Genomic DNA, 24111 nt, shown 5'->3' on the forward strand with positions numbered 1-24111 from the left:
ACCCCGCATTTCGGCAGAAGAAGAATATATAAATAATACAGAGTTGATGTCAGGGTAGGAGATGCGAGAGATGGACAGTCAGTCACACGACAGGATCGGTAGCTGTCAGGACGGCCAGAACAAGAGCAGAGTGTGACGCCACAGCACGCCGAAAGGACAGAGAAACTTTGACAAGGTATGGATTACATATTCACAAGAATCTAAACTGAACTAAAGAAAAGAAGAAACGAGCAGTCAGTTATCGTGCTTCCTCCCTCCCACACTTGGTACTGTGCCTCGGACATAGTTAGATAGGAAGGTGCACCGAGGCGCGGCTTGGCATAGCGCCTCCGCTTAGTCTTCTCCACCCACTCTTCCCCTCTTCTTTTCTCTCAGAGACAGCCATCAACAAATAGATGGCTACACTAGCTCGTCATTGATTGAGCTATTACAGCCAACTCCTTGCCATTGCGCCGCTCCTCTTCCTCCTTTTCTCCTTTGCGAGACACGGCATACTCCCTCAGATAGTGCTGTTTACAGGACGGCGTTCTCGAATGCTGTCCGAGTCATAAATTCGCGGGGCTTACGGCCCACGTGGAGCATCTCGACCATTGTCCTGTCGGTCTCATAGGCACATTGCGCTCTTTCACGGTAAGTGGCTGGAATGCAAACCGAATTCCAGAGCATTCATCGTTGATGCTGTTCCCATAACGTTACAATGTCCCCCTGATGATGTCCTATTATTCAAAGAGTAGGAGGTTGAGGGGGAATTACCGGGAATTCACCCTGGCGTCACCATTCTTACCAGGTTCCCATTGTGATTTCACCTGCTGCATGCCTTTCTGTCTTTCCAGAATATCGTTCCCGAACCGATTCGCGCACTTGAGCCTTCTAGATGGGAATTCAACATCGGACCTATATTCGTACAGATAGTGGGGATAGTCTTCGACACAAGATCAGTGAGGAGGACTTATTTCAGCCTTGAATATTGGCTGACCATTGTGGAAGCGGCCATCAGAAAGGCCGGCGTCGTTTTATTGCGTCTGGTTAGCAGCACGACACCGTCCAGGGGATATCCATGAAGCAACTCCACGACGCCGAGATAGGCAAGATTTCTGTCCAAAGCCGTTGTCAGTCTCCTTGTGGCCTCTTGAGTAGGATGAGTTGGAAATTCAAAAAGCACGCCGCCAGCAGCGCGGATGCCCACCCGGACCTGTTGGGCCAGCACCAGGTGATGATGATTAAATAGCGTCAAGTTGGACCCAAACTGGGCGATATCAATAATTGGCTTGTTAGACTACAGCTTATCCAGAGCTAGGCCATAGTTGAAGCATTGCAGAGCGTACGTTGCCGAAACTCCAGAGTTTTGCTTTACATTGAATTAACGAGCGGAGCACAGTCTGGACTGGCTAGTGTCAGGGCGTGGACTTCTCTTTAGGCCTGCCTCGGATTGTTGTTTCTACTGTAACGGAGCACTTCTGGGTTCGGCATGCACGTGCAACGTAATATAACCATGGGCAAGCCAGGGGTGAACAGGGGCGGTGTCACTCTAAACGGGAAGAGGGGTCAGCTGGCCGGCAAGATTTCCATAACACGATTTACTTAGAGACAAGTATTCAAACTTCCTTGAATATCAGCTCACACTTCCCTCCGACTGGAACGAGAAGAAAATGATCCTTTGTTGCCATGGACTCCCCCGTGGTCGACGGAGCAGGCACACACTCGAACCGCCGTGCCAGATGTGCTGTGATCAGTTTCAACTCCATTATGGCCAGATTCTTCCCCAGGCATGCTCTCGTGCCTTTCGAAAACGGCATGAAGAGCTCCTTCATCTCATAAGAGATTTTCTTGGGGTCCACCCACCTCTGGGGCGCGAAGCATTCGGGATCTGGGAAAACTGCCGGATCACGGTGCGTCGTATAGCATTGCATAGACACAATTGTCTGGTGAGGATCAGCGCCAATCACTCATACCCGCGCTGTTCCTTACCTTTCCGGGAATAAAAAAGCCATTCAGCTCTTTTCCACCGACGGGTGTCTCTCTGGGGAGACTCGCAGGTGCCGCTGGATGCAGCCGGAGTGCTTCGTTGATCACTGCTTCAAGCACAGGAAGGTCCTGAATTTGTTGGAAGGTGGGTGAGCTGTCTGTGTGAGCCAGCAGTTCTTCCCGCAGTCGCTTCTGCCAAGTTTGGTTACGGGAAAGCTCCCAGAACAAGAATGTCAGAGTGGTGCTTGTGGTATCTCCATGCGATCAGCGACACTTTCCGCTGGACACATGTGCGCCGCGGCGGCCTACCTGTACCGGCAAATATGAGATTGCCGATCTCGAGTGATGTTTCCTTGTCACTCAGTTGGTTGTCCCCAGTCTCGGCTTTGGCTGAAAGAATCTTCGTCAAAAGATCTCGACGTCCTGAACTCCGTCCATATTGGTCAACATAACGGCGGAAAGCTTGTTCTCCATACTATGAAAGAGAGGTAAGTGGCACAGCCTCTGGTTTATTACCGTTGATGGAGAATATGGTACTCACATCTGCTAGTCTCTGCATTGCGCCCAGGAAGTATCGAACGGAAGGCAAAGGAATCCAGAGGATCAGTCGTGCGAGCCAGGGATTGTTCCATTGCAGATCGGCCAAGATAAAAAACATTTCGATGTCACTCAAAAATTGAGGCGTCACACCTGACTCGAGCCCGCCAAACGACTGGCCTAGAAACAGCTCTCCTGAAGGCAGGTCAGGCATGGTAGGGAAGAAATGGTGCTTCTCATACCGACGACATCAAAGGCTGTCAGCCTGAACCAGTTGAGCATATCTATGGGAGTACCTGCATTTCTCCGCAGTACATCCAGCAAATTCTCTATCTGCTTCTGAATGAGAGGCTCGCATTCCTGCAGATTTGACTGGGAAAAGGCGTGGCTGAGCAGTCTCCTTCGTTGACTGTGCTGAATCTTGTCTCTCATACTGAAAACCCCGTTCTGAAATCGACTCGATAGTCGTGTCAGCAATTTAATTTATCAGAATGAGGGACTGTGTCTCAGAGAGAATAACACAATTTGGAAATGAACTTACCGGCGGCATGGTCATTGACTCGTAGACGGGAGCTTTCATGAAGCTCGTCCCTTGGCCGTAGAGTTCTCTTACATTCGAGATGTCGGCCAGGGATATTTCGTTGGGTCCAATCAACACTGTCGCACCGTAGCGCTGATGCAACCGGTTGATGGTGGACGTGCGGTTGCCTGCCAGATCAACGAATCTCAGCCACAAAGGCGTCAATCGTGCCACAAAGGGGCCAGGTATCTTGCGCAAAGGCGAGAAGAACAAGGCGTACACCACCTGGGACGAGGTCAGCCTTTCAAGAGGTCGTTCTGAGGTAAGTGAACAATCACCTTCGATACAAGCCACCCTGCCGTCAGCACGACTCCGAGCGCCGTCAATTTATTCGAAGGTAAGCCCATTTCCTCTGGCTAGGTACAGCACTAGCTGCTGGTGAAGCTCCTCTGGAGCAAGACTGGGAGGTAGTCAAGACAAATATGATTTTCTTTCGACGCGAAAGGGCGAAAAAATGGCAATGCCAATAGCTAAAATTGAACTGCTAGCAATTATAGCAGTCGTATCCGATTCCCTTTCAACAAAGACACCCCATATTTACTCCACGTCTACTGGTGGTGCCGAGAAAACGTACAACCACCCCCGAAGTCTCAGGTCTCAGCTGGGGCAGATCCGAAGACCTGGTGAATCAAATGACTTGATGCCAAAGAAGGAATCGACCGTTTTGACCTCGGGCCGGACGAAGTAACCAACCTCAACTACCCTGTAGATTCTCGGAACAGCAGATGCCACCTTCCCCACTGCTGAATTAACAAGTCCCTCCCTGTGCAAGTGAAGTACAGTACCAGGCTTGACTTTTCCTGCCGAGTCGGCACAAGAAGATCTGAATGCTATCACTGGCCATTCAGCTTTCAACGACCAGAACAATGTTATCATAGTTCTACCTCTGTTGCTCAATTCTGGGAAAATCCTGGATGCCCCTTGAATTTTACCCCATCTCGCCAGATTCCTCTGATATTAAGGAGCTCGGTTATGTCGACTAAGGGATTCCCTTCAACAAGCAGCAAATCTGCCTTTAAGCCAGCGGCTATTCTTCCTCTGTCTGACCATCCGAAACGATCGGCGGTCACGCTTGTGGTGGCTCTCAACACCTCTATCGGTGACAACCCAGCCTTGTTCACCAGTAGATACATTTCGATGTGGAGGTTGGCTCCAAATACTAGACCTGGAGCTCCTGCTGCGGCGTCCGAGCCACTGAATTGAGAGAGTTAGCGCCCAATGTGGCGAATGAGACTGGGTCTTACCAGATAATGTCAACCCCCGCCGCCTTCAGTTGTCGCACGCTATCAATGGCGTATTCCCATTTCGCTCCTGGTGACTTCATATGCAAGCAGCCATGAATCAACTGTACATCTTCGGTCGAGACCCTGCTTTTGACCCGTTCGTCTTCCGAAAAGGATTTGAGAATCTCCTTGGACTCACAGGTCAGAGACCCTGCGGCCACCAATGTCGGATTGACCCAGGCATTATTACGCTTGTACAGGTCAATAACCTCCGGTGTAATCGGCTCATCGAAGAATGTGTGTGCGAGGCCGTCCACACCTGCCCTTAAAACTTCTAGCGTGTCCTTGAGCGACAAGGCATGAGCGACGACTTTAAGTCCTCGCTCGTGTGCCGCGCGGACGATTGCCGCTTGTACCGCCTCTCTCGGCTGCACAATGAGACCTTTTTCAATCCCGATAGCTCTGCCAGCTTCATGCATCAACTTGATGTAATCGGAACCGTTGCGAATGGCCCTTTCAATGAAAGGTTCAGCGTCGTCCTCTGTCACCACGTTTGGCCAATCGTCGTAAGTAGCGAACTGAGAGTGTCAGCCCTGGCACGGAAGCTCTCAGAACCATTAATTCCACCCACCTCATTGTTACTCAATCTTTTTTCGACCCATGCAGGCCATCCGCCTTCGATGGTCGCGGAAAAGTGGCAGCTCTTGATATCCGGGAAATCCTTTCTTTCCTTTGCCCATTGCTTCTGTTGGACCGCGTTGTCATGTAAATTGTGCATGTCCATTAAAGTGGTAATTCCAAATCGAAATGCTTGTTCCGAGAGCCTAGATTCTCGATACGGATGACTGTGCGCATCGATCAGGCCTGGGAGTAAGGTGTGGCCCGGTTTTGAAAAGATTGGAACGCCAGGCTTTTCGATGTCTTGTTGAACTTGCTTGATGATGCCATCTTCGACGAGGACGCTGGCATCCTCGTGTATATTCTCGCCGTCAAACAGGCGCACATTTTTTATGATGAAGGAGGTCATGATCCAGATCGTCACCAGGGATATTTTGGGTCTTCGAGTACTGGAATTACTTCCTGGACCTAAACCTATGTTGTGCTGCAATTGTCAACGATTCGAGACATTCTTTGGTGTATAGACTGTTGTTGCTACTGTCGAGAGGGAGGTCTACCACGAAACGGAGTGTTGCCCACCTGTCGATACCCTTCATAACGTGCAACCGAAATTCTCGGACCGGCCTTGGTACCTCTATTCCGAAGTTTGGCTAATCTACAAATCCGAACCCGGCTCCACTTGGGCAAGCCTTCGAACCCGACAATCGATGAGCAGTTCATCCGAATCAACATCAAGACAACTTTGTTCCTGTAGAAGAAGTTGCTGCTTTGCGATAGAACAACCTTGGAAGTCATAAATCACATTGAATCAAACATGGGATCAATCAGCGACAAGGACAGCACAAGGCATAGCGTCGAAGTACAAAGGTCTCCAAGACCGAGTCCCATTAGTCTCGCCCATATCGTTCTCCGCTCCACGCCAACCAGCTATCGCAAAATGGTCACATTCTACCAGGAGTTGCTCAACGGCGAGATCATCCTGGAAGAGAAGACGTTCGCGTTCCTCCGCTACGATTACGAGCATCACCGCGTCGGCATCCTCATGACACCCGAGACCCAAGCCAAAGACGGCTCCGACGTTGCTGGTCTCGAGCACGTTTCTTTCACTTTTGCAACTTTGACGGCCATGGCGAGGGTGTACCAGCATCTCAAAAGCCTGGGCCATGAACCGTATTGGGCAGTCAACCACGGGATGACGAGCAGCATGTACTACCGCGATCCCGAGCGCAACAAGGTCGAGATCCAGATTGAAAATTTTGACACGCCAGAAGAAGCGGATGCGTTTGTCAGGGGGCCCCTGTTCAAGGAGAACCCCATCGGGACGGATATTGATCCACCGGCGTGGGCAGAGAGGATTTTGAGCAAGATGACCCCGGATGGGGAGGAGGGGCTTTCGGAGGAGGAAATCAGGGATATCAAGGCGAGAAAAGAGATTGGGCCGAGACATGAGATCCCTTGGGTTGCACTTGCACCGTGATTAGCTCTGCGGACGGGAAATGAATACTTCAAGTTTATCACTCAACTTATTTTCAGCGGCGAGGTATTCGAAGATAGAAAGAGTGAATCGTGACGAGACCATACAAGCGCATTCATTCTAGAAAAAGCCTCTGCTTCATGTTTGATGGTCGTATTGCGAATACCCAGTCTTTCTACGGGATGGGATTCAGCTTCTCGTCTCATTCAGCAGCAACTACCATTTTGTTCTCAATCGCACCAATGCCCTCGATCTCGATTTTGACCACATCTCCATCCTTGAGCCAATTCCGAGGCTGCAAAAAGGCAGCCACGCCGCTAAAGCATAAATTAGTAATGCGCGCATCTTCAGACGCGGAGGGCGCTTACTTGGGTGTGCCAGTCATGATCACAGTCCCTTTCCTAAGCGTCATCCCCTGGCTCAGATGCTCGATCAGTCTCGCGATGCCGAAGATCAAATCGTCCGTCTTGCAATCCTGTCTCAGCTCGCCATTGACCCAGGTCTTCAACTTCAAACTTTCAGGCTTGGGGATCGCCGTCTGCGAGGCAATAACCGGACCGATAGGACCGAAGTTGTCAAAGGATTTGGCATAGCCGTGCTGGGAGCCCGACATGTTAGGCCACTGCCAATATCGGGCAGACACGTCATTGCCGACGGTGTACCCTAGGACGTAGTCGAACGGGTCTTCACCAGATTTGAGGTTCTTCACGTCTTTGCCGATGACCACGGACAGTTCGCCTTCGTAGTCTAGTTCCTTTGCGATAGCGTCGACGTGGATGTCCTGAAAAGGGCCAGCAAGGGTGTCTAAGTTGTGTTAGATTTCGGTGCAAGCAAGTCAATCCTTCTAAGAGAAAAGGAATAGTATTACCCGCAAATTTGGTAAACACCACCGGGTACTCGGGGATGGGCAGCTGAACACTGCTTGTTAGTTTTGGTGAGGATCATTCGAAATTATGGGCTCTACCTTGGCTTCCTCCGCATGAATTTTATAGTTTAGTCCAATTCCAATGATAATTGGCACTGAAGTCACAGGGCAAAGAACCTATAGTATGTCAGCTGGTCATTGATGTCTTTGATGGAGGTCGTTTTACTTTTGCGATCTCAACATTGTTGCCCGTCAAGGCAAACTCGCCGTCAAAGGCATCAGAGATGTCGTATGTAGGAACGACCTGGCCTACAAGCTCTTTCTGCCACTCTGTTCCAGCTTCGCCGTAGTGGATATTGCCGCTTGGGTCTTCAAAACGGACAAGTCGAGAGAATTTGGCCATGTGTATAGTGGGCAACAATTTGGTGGACGAGATGAGACTGGATTCGAAACTGTAAATCAGACGCGTTCTTACAAGTATAGCCTGCCATCTTTCTTTGCCCGAGAGTAACCGTGATCTCAAAACACTCTTTTGACAAGCTTGGGATGGTACTCGCCTCGGATGTGTCTGGTCCGAGCTGTTCTCGCCGCGAATATGGCCACCAATGGCTTCGGCCCGGACTCCGGTAATCTAGAAGCACTTCGGGTTTCCCTTCCCTTTCGACGTGTCCGAAAGATGTGATCATACCGATATGAGAGAGTAGTTGTCCTCTGCCTAGTCACATGCAGATGGCTTCGCGAGATTGATGTTGGCGTGCCAAAGATTCCAAAGTATATACAGGTTGCGATTGCGCCAAGCGGACACGACGTGCTGAAGACCGCTTGTATCGAAGAACAGATCAGTCCGTTTCTGTAGTTTGTACAATGGGTTCTTGTGACGAGTTCCGTGTGCTCATCATTGGGGGCGGCACTTGCGGACTAGCTATTGCACAAGGGTTGGCAAAAGTATGTGTTGCTTTCGATGTCGAAATTGGGAGCTTCGAGAAGATCGAAAAGAGCTGAATACTGACAGTGAGACTTCAGGAAAACATCTCTTACACAATCTTCGAGCGGGACGCTGCGGATGATTACTGGAATAAAACACGAGACTGGGGTAAGGACAACTCCGAGGTCTTCAGAGCAGGCTTAACACCATAGAAACAGGCATGCTATTGCACTGGGGAAAGGACTTCCTGATGAGAATGCTTCCGGAAGACTTGAAAGAGACATTTAAAGATACCCTTGTTGATCCTGCGTATGACGGAACAGAGGGGGTTCCTATCCCGCACGTACATGGGGGGACCGGACAGGTAATGGCTAGAATAGCAATGCCAGGAATGGTTCGCGTGTCGAGGAAAAAACTGCGTGCTTTTTTGACGTCAAAGCGAGATCTCAACATATCGGTGAATTCTGCAAGCTCAAAGAGAATGGTGATTTTGGCTGATGGTATGAAACAGTTCGAAAAGAAACTCGTCTCTATAGAATCGACAGGCGCAACCGTGACGGCAGTATTCGATGACGGCTCCAGAGAAAAAGGCAGCTTCATCGTAGGTTGCGATGGCTCAAGGTCGAAGGTTCGGGAATATCTGGTTGGGCCAGAAGCCGCAAAGCCATATGATACAGGCATGACTATCATCAACCATGTTGCTTCTGGTTTCACATCAGAGTCGGCTCGTCTCCTCCGAAAATATCATCCAATTGGAACGTGCTTTTATGATCCAGAAGTGTCCGGTATCTTTTTGTTGACAAGTGTGTCTCCGGTTCCAGATTCGCGACGATGCACTGACGACAACAGTACTTGACGGCTCCAGTGCTGAAAAGCCGGAAATGTGGAGTTTCCAAATTCACCATGCGTGGTGGGGAGCTCCGAACGCGGCTGACTTGAAAGACCCAAGAGTCCGACTAAGATTCTTCAAGGAAAGAAGTTCCAGGATCTGTGAGCCGTTTTCAACTGCGGCTGCTGCTCTTCCAGATGATACTGTGCTACCTGCAGATCCTGGTCAACAATGGTCTCCGATCCTCTGGGACAATCATAATGGAACTGTCACAATTGCAGGAGATGCCGCCCATTCAATGCTTCCCAGTGAGTTCGAAGCTCGGCGTGGGACGATGAGGTAAGCTGACGCCATACAGACCGGGGACAGGGCTTGAATAATGCAATGCAGGATGCTGCGGAAATTGTGGATGCGGTCAAGTTGGCCGTTTCTGGAACATCTCCACTGGCAGATGCAGTGACTGCATATGAGGATAGGATGCGACCAAGGGGCGCCAGAGATGTTGCGTTATCATTGGAAACTGCATCCAAGCTCTATGTCTCGGAACTTCGAGAGAGTCCCATGTTCAAAGTGGGCTTGCAAAAAATGGACGCAGATGGAGTAAAGGTGGTCGCAGTTCCAAATGCAGTCCAGCTTATGGATTGAGTGGATGTGTCTGCTCCGTGATTTGAGAATGAACATAAAGCCAACAGGCATCTAGACTCCGGGACTGTAATGTTGTTATTTGGCCGTCTTTGTCGGCACCTTGTTTTCTTTCTGCTGTAGCCTCGGGACGTTGGACACGTCCAGCCACACCATTTTTGAGCTGAGAAGTAGTAGACAACGCATTCTTGGTGTCGCAGTTATTAGGGTTGCAGATATTGAGATTGACTTCTTAGATTTGGTTGTCACGTGGAAGACTCAGATTGATGTCCGCATGACAAATGCCAACTCGAACTCTCGTCTTCTGTGGAATCCAACTGTGTTACCCAAGCGCAACACTTCGAATTTGAGAACGAGAGACTCCTCGATATGGGGGTAGGTTTGCTGGTCGGCTGGCGTGAGTGTCCATTATCTGACGTCCAAATGTTGCAATGTCCCGTGTGAAAGGGAAGCTCAGTTTGGAACCAGTGATGAAGTCCATCTGTCCAAAATAGCCCGCTGCCACATCTAGCAATGCGAGATCTGTCCGAACGGACTCCAGCCTCGGAGACTGGATGACGTATATGAACAAGTTTATAAAAGCGTGCATGGGATAGTGCAACATAAATCTGTATCGCCATGAGTACAGAGTCGCCGTGTTAGTGAGCTAGATTTGTCTTACGCGTGTGTATTTGCTCCATTTATTTCGAAGTTTCTGGCCATGATGATGATATTTCTGGCCGCTCTCGCCGTTTCTTCCGAGCTTTGAGCAATCTGAGTCTCTATTCGGGCGCGAATATTCGTATTTAAGTCGCATCGAATTCTGTTGGTGATCCAGGGGTATGAAAGTGGCGCGTGAATCACCATCATAAGGTCGTAGTATGAGCTTTGTATCAGGATTTTCTCCAAGGAGCTCACGTTTTGGGAGACTTCGAATTGCTTGAGATGATCCTTGGGCCGCATTGCGACCGGAATGGAATTTTTCCATTTCCGAAGCTCATTATCGAACTCGGCCACAATACCCAAGAACTTCCCGGGTTGATTGTCCAGCCTTTTGGCCGACATCAGCTTTTTACAGATTCGGCTCGAGATCTGGCAGCTTTCAACGATGTATTTCATAATGATAGGGTCGATTGTACTCCTGGAGTGGGCCACCGCAGGAATGTCGCAGCTAATGTCGTCGTCGTCAATGACCTGCAGAGCGGTCAGCCGATCTATAACTGGATCACGACAGTGCGGGAGGGTGGGTACGTACGGAAGATCGCCCAGTCCTCCGCGCAATGTTCTTTTCACAGCAATATACTGCCCAGAAAAGCCAACTTCGCTGTAATGTCTCAGGGTCCAGAGCCAATTCTGGGAGCAGGACTTTCTTGTGCAACCCAAGGGACTGTGATAGGAAGATAGCATTCGCAATCAGACCAGATCCCAAGGCAGGGCTTCCCAGCCCTTCTGCGAAGAGTGCCTGATTTGGTCAAATCATTTAATAGGGTCACTGGGGTCGCTCATGTGGATCACTAACCATAGCCAACAATGCTCGAACCGCTCGTAGAGAGGGGCTTCTCAGCAGCAGTTCACTGTGGACGGATAGTGCATTGGAAAAATAACCCCAGGCTTCTTCTTGAATATTGGTGAAACTGGCTGCGTGGCTCTCACAGTGATGTAGGCGGCAGCCAGAGGCATAAACTGCATTACGAAGAGCATACCATGCAGGATCGTCGTTGCTTTGTCTGTTCTCAAAATGACGGCGCAAATGCGATTCAAACTCCGGCCGATAGACCACCTCGAATATCGAATCCACAGATCTCTCGAAATATGCTATACTTAGTCAGTATGAATGCTCTACAAGTGGCCTCTTAGAGCCAGGGTTATGCATCACCATATGAGTATTTCCATGCCAGTTCAGACTCAGGCTCAGAAGTGCGAAGCGTTGGCTCGTTACGCTCCAGTCTCAGTTGTTTTGCCCAAGCCACGGTCAAATCTGCAGCTATGCCTGTAAATTCATCCACCCCAGTACGCTGTTGTATCCACGCGAGACCCGGAGGCGAGCACACAGACAGCCAGCACCCAGGACCTATGCACATTACTTGACGTGCTGATACCCTGCGGGTTAGACTTACCGTAACTTTCTGGAATGATCTGTTATTGTATCAGCCGCTGAAATGCTTGGTAGGTCATTATGTATGCCATCCTACACTTTGCGACTCCTCTGAATTGCGGGATGACTTTGGGCTCTCGTAGCAAAGTTCACCTGTCGCTAGCAGATTGAATGTTTCTTGTCGTTCATGCGCAGCAGCATTGTCGGCTACAAACTGGTCGTTCTCATTGGCGTCAAACGACATGAAAGCGTCCAAGTCCAACATGTCTGGTGCCAAGACTTCACTCGATTCGAACAGTCTGGAATCGTGACCAAGAGCGTCTGATTCTTCATTGATCAAGAGATCGAAGTGGCGATCAAAGTTGCTGTGATCGGAAGGTTGAAATGTTGATTGAGGTTGCTGAGAAGTGTCGAGTTGCAGCACGCGTTCCATCGTAATTTTGCCCTTGCTGATTTGGGACAATTTTGCGGCAATCCCATGTAGTTAATGACTTTGTGATGCTCGTGCTCTGGCTTTTGCAGTAGTTGACTGGCCAGCTCAGGTCTTGCCGTGTAGACTTTGCTTCGTCGGTTGCTTCTCTGGCTCGTTACTCAGCAGAAGCATAGAGACCTTTGTGATTGCGCATACTTAGGCCGTGGCAACCTCTTTCAACACTTAAATGCAGATGGGGTGGAAGTTGTGGGAGGAGTCGTAACGTGCCTTCACCTGGCGAAAGATGGAAGGGGGGAGGCCAGCAGGGCCATAGGCGGAGGTGGGGGAAGTTTCCAGCCTAACTCGTACTCGCTCGTACTTTGCCCCCCAGAACATGGCTTGTCGTGCTGCGCTAAGCCCCGCGATTTCAGGCTGGTGAGGCTAGTGGGCTTGGAGGCCTGTGGATTCGGTCCCAGGGTCAATCATTGGCAGCTCGCTCTGTTCTCTTGCTACAGGCAGGGAGCACGGGCTCAATAGGCTCATCAGGCTACTAGGCCAACTCAATTGAGCCAGAGGCTAAACTCGCCTCCAGAACTTCTCCTGCTGCTTTTCCCCGAGGTTCCTGCGTTCTCTTTCACTTCTTGATACTCGGTAGAGATGCTCTTTTTAACTCCCTGCTCCTGAACGTTGCACTGCCCTGCTCTCTTTGCAATCAAACACCAAGATCATAATGTCATCGCGATCGCCAAGGCTGAGGGTCGAAAGAGTGGCGACGGCTTGTCGCAACTGTCGCCAGAGGAAAGTCAGATGTAGACAGCTCTTCTTACCCTCCCTTTTGTTGTGATAGTGACTTTTTGGACAGGCACCGGCAGTGAGCCCTGCAAGGATTGTGTGAGACTGAGGAAAGAATGCATCTATCCTCCTGTCCAACGGAGAAAACGCAAGGCTCAAGACGCAGACGAGCACGGGCCTGACGAACATGGCGAGAGGGTCTGGCAAGCTCAACATTCGAATAGCAGAATTGGAGACGACAATCCGAGTCCAGCACAACCTTTCCTCAACGGTGGTTCCAGAGAACGTGTAGCAACATTTTCTGCTTTCCAAGCCGAGAACGAGCCCACCACGTCGGCTAATCGTCACTCGTGGGAACCAGTACACGCTCTCAGGTCTCCGGTAAATCCAGGGTTTCGTGAGACAGATAATGATTCTGAGTGCTTGCCTTTCCCTGAAGCTCGATCCACAGCCCGCTCAAGAGAACCAGCCTCTGCGTTTGACGTAGCAGTTTCCCACTGTTCAACCCCCCACCCGAGTGAGGACGAACTTTCCTGTGAAAGCTCAGACTGGGAGTATCATGAGCCTTGGTCTTGGACGTCAATTTGCTCTGAGACGGGATCAAAGTGGATATGGACTGTTACTGGAAATCGTGACTTTGGGGCGGCGGCGAAGCGTTTCACAAAGGACATGGTCCGGCGGACACCACATAAATATTTGTCAGCCAGTGTAAGTTCGCCAGAAATCAGTGAAACAACCGCATGGGAGTATGTGAATGGTGAGTGGCTGTTTTATGTCTGATGCTCCCAAGAGGCTGTGGTGACTCGTGCTTTTCAGCCTTTTACGAGAATTGTTGGGAAGCCGACCTTGGGCTTATCGACCGCACGGATTTTGAAGCCCTTCTCAAAGCTCACTATCACAATCAGCTATCAACTACTGGAGCTGCCTGGCTGGCCCTTCGAAACATTGTCTTTGCTGGTGGTTATCGGAGCTTACTCGCGAAAGACCCTAACGTCTCTTTCGCATCGGCACAGGCTAAGGCAGGCCGCTTTTTCAAGACTGCGTTATCGGTGTTTACAAGGCTTGTATTACCGCCTTCAAGTTTGATGGCCATTCGAGCCCTCACACTCATGGTATGCTGCGATACAACCGCGACACGAGAGAAGTGGTTACATCCTGACTCTTTGTAGGCATGTTATGTCGAAGGACTGGGCAACGCTCCTCTCAAGCGTCTTTTGTGCTCCAATGCCGTCCATCTGGCTCAATCTAAGGGGCTTCACCGTCAGCCGGATAAAGCATGGGGGCATTCTGAAAATGAAGTCCTGAAGAGAAATTGGCTTTGGTGGACGATTTATGCCCTCGAAAAACATCTTGCACTGTGTGGGAGCCGGCCGTCTGCCATTGATGACGACAATATCAGTGCTCAAATTCCAACAACCGTACCCAGCAGAAGCAACATTCACTCACCAACCCTCTCTATTGGCATTCGCTACTCCAAAATACACTCCCAGATCTCACGTCAGCTGTTATCTTTCAAAGCTCTCTCGATGTCGATGAATGAGCTCATCGGATGCGTGAATCACTTTCATGCTCAACTCAAACAATTGCTTGACGAAATGCCTGCCGAGTTCAAGATTGGTACGCTGGCCAGGCCACATCATTCGACTCGGCGCCTCATCCACATACTCTATCTTCACTTCTCCATATATGGGAGTCTCATGGCGGTACATGCGCATTTCTTCTACCCTTGGATGACGTCCAGATTCGCCACGGACGGCTCTGACGCTGCTCTCGAAGCGCAGATTGCTTCCTCGTCTATCACTGTTGCTGAATCGGCGCGCAAGATAATCCTTGCCATTCGCCTTATCAACACAAATGTAACGACTCCGTCATGGCTAGCATTTTACTATCCGATCTACGCAGTTATCAACCTATTCATCTATGTTCTAAAATACCCAACATTGTCAACCGCAACTGCGGACCTGGGGCTTCTGGATGTCTGTGCTGGGCATTTCGGCTATATCGAATTCCTCACCTCGTCGCAGGTGTCCATCTCTTTGCCGAGAGAAGCAGCAAATGTCGCCTCCAAGCTCGTCAAAGCGGCGAAGGCAAAGGAATCTGAACCTACCTCAGTGCCAAGCACTGCCATCTTTGAGCAACAAAGCAGTACTACTCCTATGCTGCATCTGAACGTCGATACCCTCGAATTTAACAATGCACAAAGTGGCTCGACAGATCTGGGCGATGTAAGTCACTATGGTTTCTCAACCATTCTCGAGACAAATTCTAACATCTTCTGCTACTAGTTGGGAAATTATATGAGCCCGGACTCAGCCGGGTGGAACTTGTTGTCCTCATTCGACATGGTCAATTCGACAGTCCTAGGTTTTGAGACATTCACATGATAGTCGACAGCTCGACAATAACCCTCGACACTTCGACCTGAAACTCGACCACATCTGCCTTTTAAAATTCGAGCTCGACAACTTGACCCCATGCGTTGCACTCCCGAGCAAAATTCGGGGCGAAAAAGTCAATGCTGTTGTCGTCTTCTCTACACGGGACATTCCACCCGTCGAGCTGTATCAAGAGGCGAAGCAGTCCAAACCCTAGCAAATTGACCGTTCCGCACTGCCCAAGATCAGCGACCACATGGCCGGGGAATTTTTGAGTACCGATCGTCGACATGAGGACCACGACGCCATAAGGAGATGATCATACGAGGTCCGCTGTCAGAAACTACCGTCCTGTGATGTATACAGACCTTTCAGGATATCTTGCATTCTCATACAACGGAGAGGAAGTCGCGGAGCCTCGCTCGGATCCACTGAAAGCTACCGTAGCCCCATTCCAGCCTACAGTGCTGACGTCTTGCTAGCAAACGCGGGACTCCGAATGGATGCTTCGGATGAGGAAACTGCCAGGCGTTCGTGGATGCCGATACTTTTCTCTGGTCCCTCAACTCCTGCAGTTAGTTCTCGGCATGGAGAAAAAGGTGCTTACCTTCGGCCCGAGATGTTGTCAAGAACAATCACGTGCCGCTTCGGGTCCTCGGCTCTCTATTCCTTTCTGGAAAGTCCCGAGTAAGCTAATATTATTACCCTCAATCCGTTCCTAGATGAAGGCGCCTCCACAACGTTCCCACAGAAGAATCCCCGCTTTCGCAGCATTTGCATTAGCCTGCAGGATCCGCAGAATGCCTCGATCATTCGGTTAGTTCATGAGAACTCTCGGACCAGTGGCTGGCTTTGTGATTTGACTCGGGATGGAACTGGCGTGCAAGGCGTTCGGACGTTGATGATCCATCCGAAATGTGGGCTGGGATAGTCCACGCGCTTGCGGAGGCTTCGATTTCTGGAAATGAAGAGACCCATCTTGCTGATGGCCAAGTACACTGTAGTTGTTCATCAGATGCCATTGCTCGCATCCGCAGAAAGTACTTTCAAGCCCAGCAGAATCGTGTTCTTACCATCCTCGATCGCTGCCGCGGGCTTTAGATACGGATGGCACCGATTCCAACCTACGTACCACCTCCTGGTCTAAGAACCAAACTAGACGATTTCCGAGAATATCTAAACGACAAGTACGGTCAACAGCTAAGTAAGAGCTTCATCCTCCAGATCGTAGATTATCGGAGCCATGTAGCAATGATAGTTACATCCAGGAAAGTCTGTTAACGTCTCTTGCTTTCAGCTACCTATGCCGACCTACATGCATTTTCCACAAATCGACTCAACGACTTCTGGTTATCGCTTTGGAACTTCGCAGGTATCAAAGAGTCAGCACATCCAGCCAAGGTATAGGTTTAGATTCTGGCTGGCATTGTCAAGCTGGCTTACAACTAAATTAGGCTATAGATGATAATGCGGTCATCGACCGATTTCCATCCTTCTTTGAAGGCGCCAGATTGAACTTCAGCGAGAACATACTAGCAGGAAAGGCTGACGGAGTGGCCGTCATCGACATGAACGAAAGCAACATTTCCCAGCCGGAGCGATACTCATGGCAGGATTTGCGGGAATTGACGCGACAATATTCCGATGCATTAAAGTCGTCTGGCCTCAAGAAGGGAGAAGTTGTCGCACGTATATTTATACCTCTCTGTCATGTTGCCCCAAATATCGTTGCTGATTTGGGGCAGTTGTCGGATCAAATTGCATACGTTCGCTTGCCTTGTTGCTGGCAACAGCTGCCGTAGGAGGCATATTCAGCTCTTTCGCAACTGACATGGGGGAAAAGGTGCGCACTGTACATTACAGTCTCGGCAGATATTTACTGAAGTACCAATTAGGCCCTTGACGATCGACTTCAGTTACTAAAGCCGCGTTTGCTGATTGCAGAGTCTATATACTCTTACAAGGGGAAAAGGCACGATATCTCTTACAAACTCGACTCATCGATCAAAAAACTTCAGCAGATCAACGAGTGTGAGGCGATCATAATCGGCCCAGGACAGAACCTTGCATCAAAATGGTCTGAAGTCCGAAAAAGACCGGTTGATGAAGTCAGGGCTCTGACATAGCCTCAGGTCCTCCTTCGACAGCTTCCTTAAACGAGCAATTGGCAGAAAGTTGAAATTCAAGCAAGTCTCTTTCAACACACCATTTGTGGTGATGTTCTCTTCAGGAACCACAGGCACTCCAAAAGGTATAGTTCATTCACATGGAGTACGTATTCAAGATTTGTGGTCATTTAGCGGAGATTACAGCTGACTGGTTATAGGGACTGGTCATAAACGGCGTAAAAGAGTATCTTCTCCATAACAACCTCGGACCAGACGATTTGCATTATCAGTATACTAACGTGAGGGATTATGATTCTGTCAGAGAGACGCGTCTAACGATTTTCAGATCGGATGGACTCTGTGGAATATATCAATCGGTGCTCTGTTCGTTGGCGCCAGCTTGATTCTTTATGATGGTAGTCCATTCTACCCAAGTGCGGAGAAATTTCTGGAGGTCCTTTTCAGGAATAGGTTCGGCGGTCTCTTGTGCCCAGCGAGGATAAGTGGCTATTACTTATGGGATCCAGGATCACTTCGTTTGGTGCTGGGCCACGGTATTATTCGGAGTTACAGAAACTGAAGGTCCAACCAAGTAAGTCGCTCATGAATGTCCTCAGGAGCTCGTCTATCTCGATCACTAAGCTGTTTGGGCCCAGAAAAATACTGTCACCACCTTCACTCCATAATATCCACAGGCGCCGTTCTGACACCTCCTCTCGCGGAATGGCTCGCGAATGCTTTCGGTCCTGTTTGTCAGATCTCCATGTCTGGAGGTACCGAGCTCTGTGGCGCCTTTCTACACGGTACTCGCTCGTTACCCTCATATCCTGGAGAGATGGCGGTCAAGGCTCTCGGCATGGATGTTGTCGTTTTCTCTGCTGATGGGAAGCCGCTCCAAGACGGAGAGAGCGGCGAGCTCGTCTGCCGAAAACCATTTCCGAATATGCCTGCCAAGTTCTGGAATGATCATGAGCGCAAGCGATACTACAACTCATATTTTGCTACTTTCCCCCGTAAGTTGAGTGCTGCTAGATTTCTCAGAGAAGCACACATGGGAGACTCACATGAAATTCTAGATGTGTGGACACACGGAGACTTCATTCAAGTCAATCGAGAGACGAAAGGTATTTACGTTCTTGGCAGAAGGTGCGTTTGTTCACCACCCCAAAATCCTCAATAGCCCATACAAAACTGAATACATCTCAGCGACGGAGTGCTCAATCCATCAGGTGTGCGATTTGGCAGTTCCGAGATTTACAACATCCTTGCGACACCGAAGCTCAACGGCCTTATCACGGATGCCATCGTGGTCGGTCAACAACGTGTCGAACCCCCATTTGTTGACGCAGCGGAACGGGTCGTGCTCTTCATCAAGTGCACTCCACATGCCAGCACGGGAACGTGGCATCCGCGAACAGAGGTAAAATCCGCGATATGTGAGCAGATCGTCGCCAACTTAAGTCGGAGACATGTCCCCGCTTTCATCTTCGAGACTGCGGAAGTGCCGTACAACGCTAATGGGAAGAAGCTGGAGATCCAGGTCAAGGCGGTGCTGTGTAGGGGTAAACAAGCACTCTCAAGGTTGAAGCTGACTCAGGAGGAGTTGAGGCAAATCAAGTGGTTTGAAAGGTTCTATGAGATTGAAAAGATGGCTAAAGAGATGGAGACAGGCGGTCCGCATTTATGAAAAGGACACAATTATGAACGGGCGAAAGGCAAACATGAGGGCCAGAACGACGTCTTCTTTGGCATCGTGTACGTTAACATACTATTGCATTGCCACCCTCTTGTGAATTCAATTCCGCCGTGAAGGAACAATGTCAGCATCACCAGACTTTTATTACGGCCAAGAAGGCCTGGCGGGCAAGATAAGGCTCCTCAAACCTCCAAACCCGCCTCTACCGCCATCTTCGGTGTTGAACCAACCCTCGATCGTAAACTCATCACCGTCTTTGATCCATGACATTGGCTCCCCGTCCACTTCTGGTAGCACGTGCTTCTGTGCGAGAGCCTCTAACAAACAGCCGTAGGTACCCAGACCCTTTTTCACCTCAGGCGCCGGCGATGATATGGTGCCACTAGCCACCAGATCGCCGGTGTTGATGCCGTGACCGGTAGAGGACTGATATGCTACCTGCTGAGGCATGCTCCAGTACGACGAGGCATAATTAGATCGTACGATTTCCACGCCCGCATTGGCACCACCTGCCTAGGCGTTAGCACTGCGCAGTCGCTGCGGAAGTGGTCCAGACTTACGCTTGACAATGGCAGTGAACTCAATATCGTAGACACCGTGGTTTCTTTCATCGGCAACAAGTGATGGATGGATATTTGTTCCGTTGGATGTAGGTGGTCCGGTTTTGCTGCTGTCCAGAGCGTCGACTGTCACAACCCATGGAGAGATCGTCGTGATGAAGCCTTTAGAATGCAACGGTCCGAGAGGCGGCATCTCGTACTTCTGTATATCGCGAGCTGACCAGTCGTTGTGCAAGACATATCCGAAGATGTGATCTGCGGCAGTATTGGCATCTACAGTGGTGCCGAAAGGGATAGGCTTAGAAATGAATGCTCCAAGCTCTATCTCGAAATCGAGCTGTTTGGTCGGCTGGAAGGTAGGTCGGCTATCCCCGTCATTGAGGTAGAAGCCACTAGGCCGAACTACGTCGGTGCCGGATGGTCGAATGGAGGAAATGCGACCATTGTAACCCATTGGATACTCGGTGAAGGCTCGAGGAAGCTCAAGTCCCAGCGGATGCATTGACTGACAATCATTCAGTGATGAGTGATGCCCAAAGAGACAATCGGGCTCACATTTTGAGCATGAATAAGGGACGAAAAGGAGTCGGTGTAGTCTGTGATTTTCATAGGCAGATGCATCTGAACCTCCTTCGCGGCTACAAAAGCCTTTTCATTCAACTCCGCGATTGTAAACAGCATCGAGTCCGCCTTGGATAGGTTTTCAATAATGGTAGATCTGACTCGCTTCCTATGCTCAGCAGGCAAGGCTGCAAAAGAATTTAGAACAGGCTATTGTCGGTCAGCGATGCCGGTCTGGAAACACTGTTGAGGAGTAATACCTCCAAGAAGATTTCTCCCCATGAATTTGAAGTTTGTGGACTTGCACCAAATACTCCATAGTCCGCCAATACATGGAGCTCAATGACGAGATCTCCAATGGCGACGCCAGCCCGTGGTTGGGGCTAAACAGAAATATTTGCGTCAGTATGGACGGCAGGTCTAATAGAAATGGAGGAGCTAACCCCATGACCGATTCCTGGCAATGTGCTGAAAACACCAAAAGGAATGTTATATAGCCCAAAAGGGCTGTCCTTAGAAATCGATATTGGAAATGAAGTAGCAACCATGATACACGAGATAATTTTGTTCTGCTTTAGAAACACTGGAGGTAGGGGGTAGGTTCGACTCGACCTGTGATTTGTATGGCGTACCAGAAGTAGACTTACTTCGGGCCGAGATGTAGAGAGCGGAGAACTAACTATTCCTCGGCCTGTGCCAAAGAGTGCGAAGTTCGGACTGCTTTTGACAGCCATCGGTCCTCCGACTAGAATTAGCGACCATCCAGGGATGCAGACCCCGGCTGGGGGGTGAAGGTGGATCGGAGACCTAGACTCGGGGTGCTGTGGGTACCTGGGGCACGAGTTCCAGCCTTGCGGTGGCAGTATATACATTAAGCGACGGGAGCACCACAAGGAAGGTCGAATCCAACAGTCCCAGACTACCCGTGACCGGACGCCTAGACGACACACTTTGAGGCTTGTAACATTCTCCAACCAACAACACTTTTTCGGTTCAATATGGGAAGCCCAGATAGCACGCACATCGAGGCTGCTGTTGCTCAGCGACCCTCACAAAATTACTGGAATCGTCTCAAAACTCTGGTTTTGGTGGTGGTAGGCAAGATCCTTTCTTAAAAAAAAAGATCACAGAATCTGTATTGACTCAGGTCGCCAGGCCGTCGGCAGCATCTACTTCGGACAGCTGACCTTGTTGGTTGGCGGAGGTCTACTCGCTCGGAGCATTGCAGCTGTCGTCGGCGACCCCTCCCTCACCGCGTGGCCTACGGCTGTACTCGGAATCTTGGTCGCTGCCCTTGGTCCTCCTGCCGCCCAAATTGCCGACTTTTGGGGCAGAAAGTGGCTTTTAGTAGGCTTCACAGCCTGTGGATGTATCGGTGCAATCATTGTGTCAAGAGCGAGCTCTATGGGAATGGCAATAGCGGGCTTTACGATCGGTGGCTTGTCGTGTGTTGCTCAGCCGCTCCTCCACGCGGTCGTTTCAGAAGTGCTGCCACGGAAGTATCGATCTTGGGCTCAAGCCAGTGTGAACGTGTCGGTAGGCCTGGGTGCCATATACGGACTCCTCGCTGGAGGTGCTCTCACCGCATCCAACCCTGAGGGATTTCGCATTTACTTTTACATCTCGGCCGGTGTTTATGCGGCTTCTGCAACAGCATGCACCCTGTTGTACAATCCGCCACAAAGAGAGACCCAAATTGCAAGTTTCCGGGCCAAATTGCGGCAGCTTGACTGGGTCGGATACGCCATGGTCGCTTCGGGAGTATCTCTTCTTTGCATAGGCCTTTCGTGGGCTGAGAATCCATATCCGTGGAAGAGCTCACAGGTGCTTGGCCCATTCCTGGTCGGAGTGGTCATCCTGCTGGGTCTCATCGTGTATGAATGGAAGTTCAAGAAGGATGGCCTGTTTCATCACCGCTTGTTCATCGACCGCAACTTCGCTATCGCGCTTGTTTGCATATATGTTGAAGGCCACTGTGCTTTCGCGGCCAATTACTTTGTGCCATTTCAGCTCAGCACAGTGTACCCGTCGATGGGTTCTTTCCGAGTGGGCCTATGCTATGCTGTGTCCTATTTCGCATTCGTCGTATCCGCTCTGGCTGCCGGGCTGATTATCTGGAAGAAAAGATCGGTTCGATACCCCTCAATGACCGGATTCCTCGGGTTTCTGCTATTCTTTGCTCTTGCAGCCACGTCAAAAGCAAGCACTCCTGAAGCCAACTTCTGGGGCTACATGATCTTCCTTGGAGGAGGCCTGGGATTCCTTCTGACCACCCTCGTTGTTGCAGCACAATTCTCGACCCCACCCGAGCTCATTGCGATTACATCTGGTCTGGTGTTGTCAGTTCGAAGCTTGGGAGCGTCGACAGGACTGGTGATCTACCAAGCCATCTTCAGTGCTGGGATCTCGAAGAATCTGGTGTCAAAGATCGCCGCAGCGACCTTACCTCTCGGACTCCCTGAGACATCATTGGTATCATTGATCGGAGCATTGACGTCCGGCGATCCAGCTTCGTTGTCAAAGGTACCGGAAGCAACTCCAGAAATTATCGCAGCAGCCGAAGTGGCACTGCGGAAGGCATATAGTATTGCTTTCAGCCACGTTTGGGCTGCTGCGGCTTCATTCACATTCCTAGCTTTGGCTGGTGGGTGGCCCCCGCCGCATGCTTTTGCATCAAACCGACAGGCTGACGAGGAACAGGCTCCGTATTCCTTCGGGAACCAAAGAGCGAGTTCACGGCATCCATTGATGCGCCTCTCGATATTTTCGAGGACAAACCCGAGAACAGTGCGGTCGATTGCTCCGGCACTGGCAAGACTAACTTGTAAGGTGATCGGACAGACAATTTTTAGGATTGAGAAAAGGAAGAAGTACAGGGCAGCCCGGCCAGCCTGGCTGGCTGAGTCTGCTATTCGGGAGATGCTCCGGGGGTGCTTAGTGAAGCCACTAGGCTTAGTTCAAGCTAGTTTAAAGTGGGCGTCGCTCACCCTCTAGGTTCAAACACGTATTTAGGTAGCAAGAAGGTTTTCGTTCGCGAGCAATGGAAGTAGTACTTGGTTCCAGGAAGCCTCCGAGCAACGCCCACATCTATGCATGTACGGAGCAGGGAGCAGGGAGTGCTACCGTGTACAACTACGAGGAGTTTTAGTTAGCATCGCCAGGTTTTAGCGAGTACGTATTACCCCCATTGAAGCAAGCGAGCGAGGCTAGGGCCCCAGTCGCTGGCTTAAACATCCGGGACCCGTGCTTGCTTGCATGCATGAATACGTGCAGCATGCGGGGAGGCAGGCATGGGCCCCAGGGATTTTCTAGATTCTAGTCCAAGTTCACTCTCAATCTCAACTTCAGACATTGCCATTGGGATTCATGAGGACCGGTACGTATGTAGCGCTGTACACTCGCATGGTTTCGATGACTTGATGAATGTCTCCTGGAACACGCTGAGAAGAAGTGTTGCGTGCACGGATTATTCGTTCTGGTGTACTCTATTTACGAATTGCATTGCTCCTGTGCATGGGATGGCTGCAAGCTGCCTTGGTATATCTCTGCCTATTTGCCTACCGATTTTGCCCCTATGGGGAGCTGGGGGCCGTGTCTCGAGATGTTAGCTGACGCACGCCGACGACACGTTACGTTTCGGTATGCCAAGGGCTGTGAGGATCGAGGAATGGTGTGTCCCGAGTCTCGCTGGAGTTGCAGGTATTGCGCACGGAGCGATGATGAGTTCGTTGTGATATTCAGCGGGGGATTGCTATGGACAAGCAATGGAATGAGAGAGGAGTTGCACGAAAGGACCCCAATGGGCCCGTGAGCGAGCGAGCGAGGTGCTCGACCTCAGGCTGCCCCGGTCAGATCTCTCAACATGTGGTGACGCA

General features: G+C 50.3%; 10 protein-coding genes across 10 annotated transcripts; 5 read left to right on the plus strand and 5 right to left on the minus strand.

Moving 5' to 3' along the window:
* Positions 1-1595: 1595 nt before the first annotated feature.
* On the minus strand, positions 1596-3429 carry Z519_00949 (uncharacterized protein; the record flags this gene model as incomplete). Its single annotated transcript, XM_016758706.1, has 7 exons — positions 1596-1922; positions 1969-2219; positions 2275-2440; positions 2507-2697; positions 2745-2949; positions 3044-3307; positions 3361-3429. The coding sequence occupies 7 exons, from the start codon at positions 3427-3429 to the stop codon at positions 1596-1598; spliced, it is 1473 nt and encodes a 490-aa protein (XP_016625955.1).
* A 546-nt stretch (positions 3430-3975) lies between these two features.
* Z519_00950 (uncharacterized protein) lies at positions 3976-5332 on the minus strand (the record flags this gene model as incomplete). Its single annotated transcript, XM_016758707.1, has 3 exons — positions 3976-4276; positions 4327-4883; positions 4937-5332. 3 exons carry the CDS (start codon positions 5330-5332, stop codon positions 3976-3978), a joined length of 1254 nt encoding a protein of 417 aa, XP_016625956.1.
* Positions 5333-5737: 405 nt separating this feature from the next.
* On the plus strand, positions 5738-6400 carry Z519_00951 (uncharacterized protein; the record flags this gene model as incomplete). The annotated part of the gene is made up of 1 exon (XM_016758708.1): positions 5738-6400. The coding sequence occupies one exon, from the start codon at positions 5738-5740 to the stop codon at positions 6398-6400; it is 663 nt and encodes a 220-aa protein (XP_016625957.1).
* Positions 6401-6599: 199 nt separating this feature from the next.
* Positions 6600-7665, minus strand: Z519_00952 (uncharacterized protein; the record flags this gene model as incomplete). The annotated part of the gene is made up of 5 exons (XM_016758709.1): positions 6600-6714; positions 6766-7201; positions 7266-7308; positions 7362-7439; positions 7489-7665. 5 exons carry the CDS (start codon positions 7663-7665, stop codon positions 6600-6602), a joined length of 849 nt encoding a protein of 282 aa, XP_016625958.1.
* Positions 7666-8126: 461 nt separating this feature from the next.
* Positions 8127-9661, plus strand: Z519_00953 (uncharacterized protein; the record flags this gene model as incomplete). Its single annotated transcript, XM_016758710.1, has 6 exons — positions 8127-8207; positions 8286-8355; positions 8406-8644; positions 8699-8990; positions 9037-9324; positions 9375-9661. 6 exons carry the CDS (start codon positions 8127-8129, stop codon positions 9659-9661), a joined length of 1257 nt encoding a protein of 418 aa, XP_016625959.1.
* A 319-nt stretch (positions 9662-9980) lies between these two features.
* On the minus strand, positions 9981-12165 carry Z519_00954 (uncharacterized protein; the record flags this gene model as incomplete). The annotated part of the gene is made up of 7 exons (XM_016758711.1): positions 9981-10266; positions 10320-10831; positions 10893-11099; positions 11157-11452; positions 11514-11708; positions 11755-11773; positions 11830-12165. 7 exons carry the CDS (start codon positions 12163-12165, stop codon positions 9981-9983), a joined length of 1851 nt encoding a protein of 616 aa, XP_016625960.1.
* A 1440-nt stretch (positions 12166-13605) lies between these two features.
* Positions 13606-15221, plus strand: Z519_00955 (uncharacterized protein; the record flags this gene model as incomplete). The annotated part of the gene is made up of 3 exons (XM_016758712.1): positions 13606-13693; positions 13753-14048; positions 14106-15221. 3 exons carry the CDS (start codon positions 13606-13608, stop codon positions 15219-15221), a joined length of 1500 nt encoding a protein of 499 aa, XP_016625961.1.
* A 1197-nt stretch (positions 15222-16418) lies between these two features.
* Z519_00956 (acetoacetate-CoA ligase) lies at positions 16419-19106 on the plus strand (the record flags this gene model as incomplete). Its single annotated transcript, XM_016758713.1, has 12 exons — positions 16419-16515; positions 16609-16712; positions 16766-17000; positions 17057-17154; positions 17207-17388; positions 17444-17582; positions 17638-17718; positions 17766-17890; positions 17947-18011; positions 18076-18432; positions 18496-18565; positions 18626-19106. 12 exons carry the CDS (start codon positions 16419-16421, stop codon positions 19104-19106), a joined length of 2034 nt encoding a protein of 677 aa, XP_016625962.1.
* Positions 19107-19259: 153 nt separating this feature from the next.
* Positions 19260-20784, minus strand: Z519_00957 (fumarylacetoacetase; the record flags this gene model as incomplete). Its single annotated transcript, XM_016758714.1, has 5 exons — positions 19260-19624; positions 19676-20180; positions 20231-20446; positions 20497-20619; positions 20680-20784. 5 exons carry the CDS (start codon positions 20782-20784, stop codon positions 19260-19262), a joined length of 1314 nt encoding a protein of 437 aa, XP_016625963.1.
* A 450-nt stretch (positions 20785-21234) lies between these two features.
* Z519_00958 (uncharacterized protein) lies at positions 21235-23064 on the plus strand (the record flags this gene model as incomplete). Its single annotated transcript, XM_016758715.1, has 3 exons — positions 21235-21330; positions 21392-22880; positions 22937-23064. 3 exons carry the CDS (start codon positions 21235-21237, stop codon positions 23062-23064), a joined length of 1713 nt encoding a protein of 570 aa, XP_016625964.1.
* Positions 23065-24111: the final 1047 nt, after the last annotated feature.

Source organism: Cladophialophora bantiana (genome assembly GCF_000835475.1).
Source record: "Cladophialophora bantiana CBS 173.52 unplaced genomic scaffold supercont1.1, whole genome shotgun sequence".
NCBI lineage: Eukaryota > Fungi > Ascomycota > Eurotiomycetes > Chaetothyriales > Herpotrichiellaceae > Cladophialophora > Cladophialophora bantiana.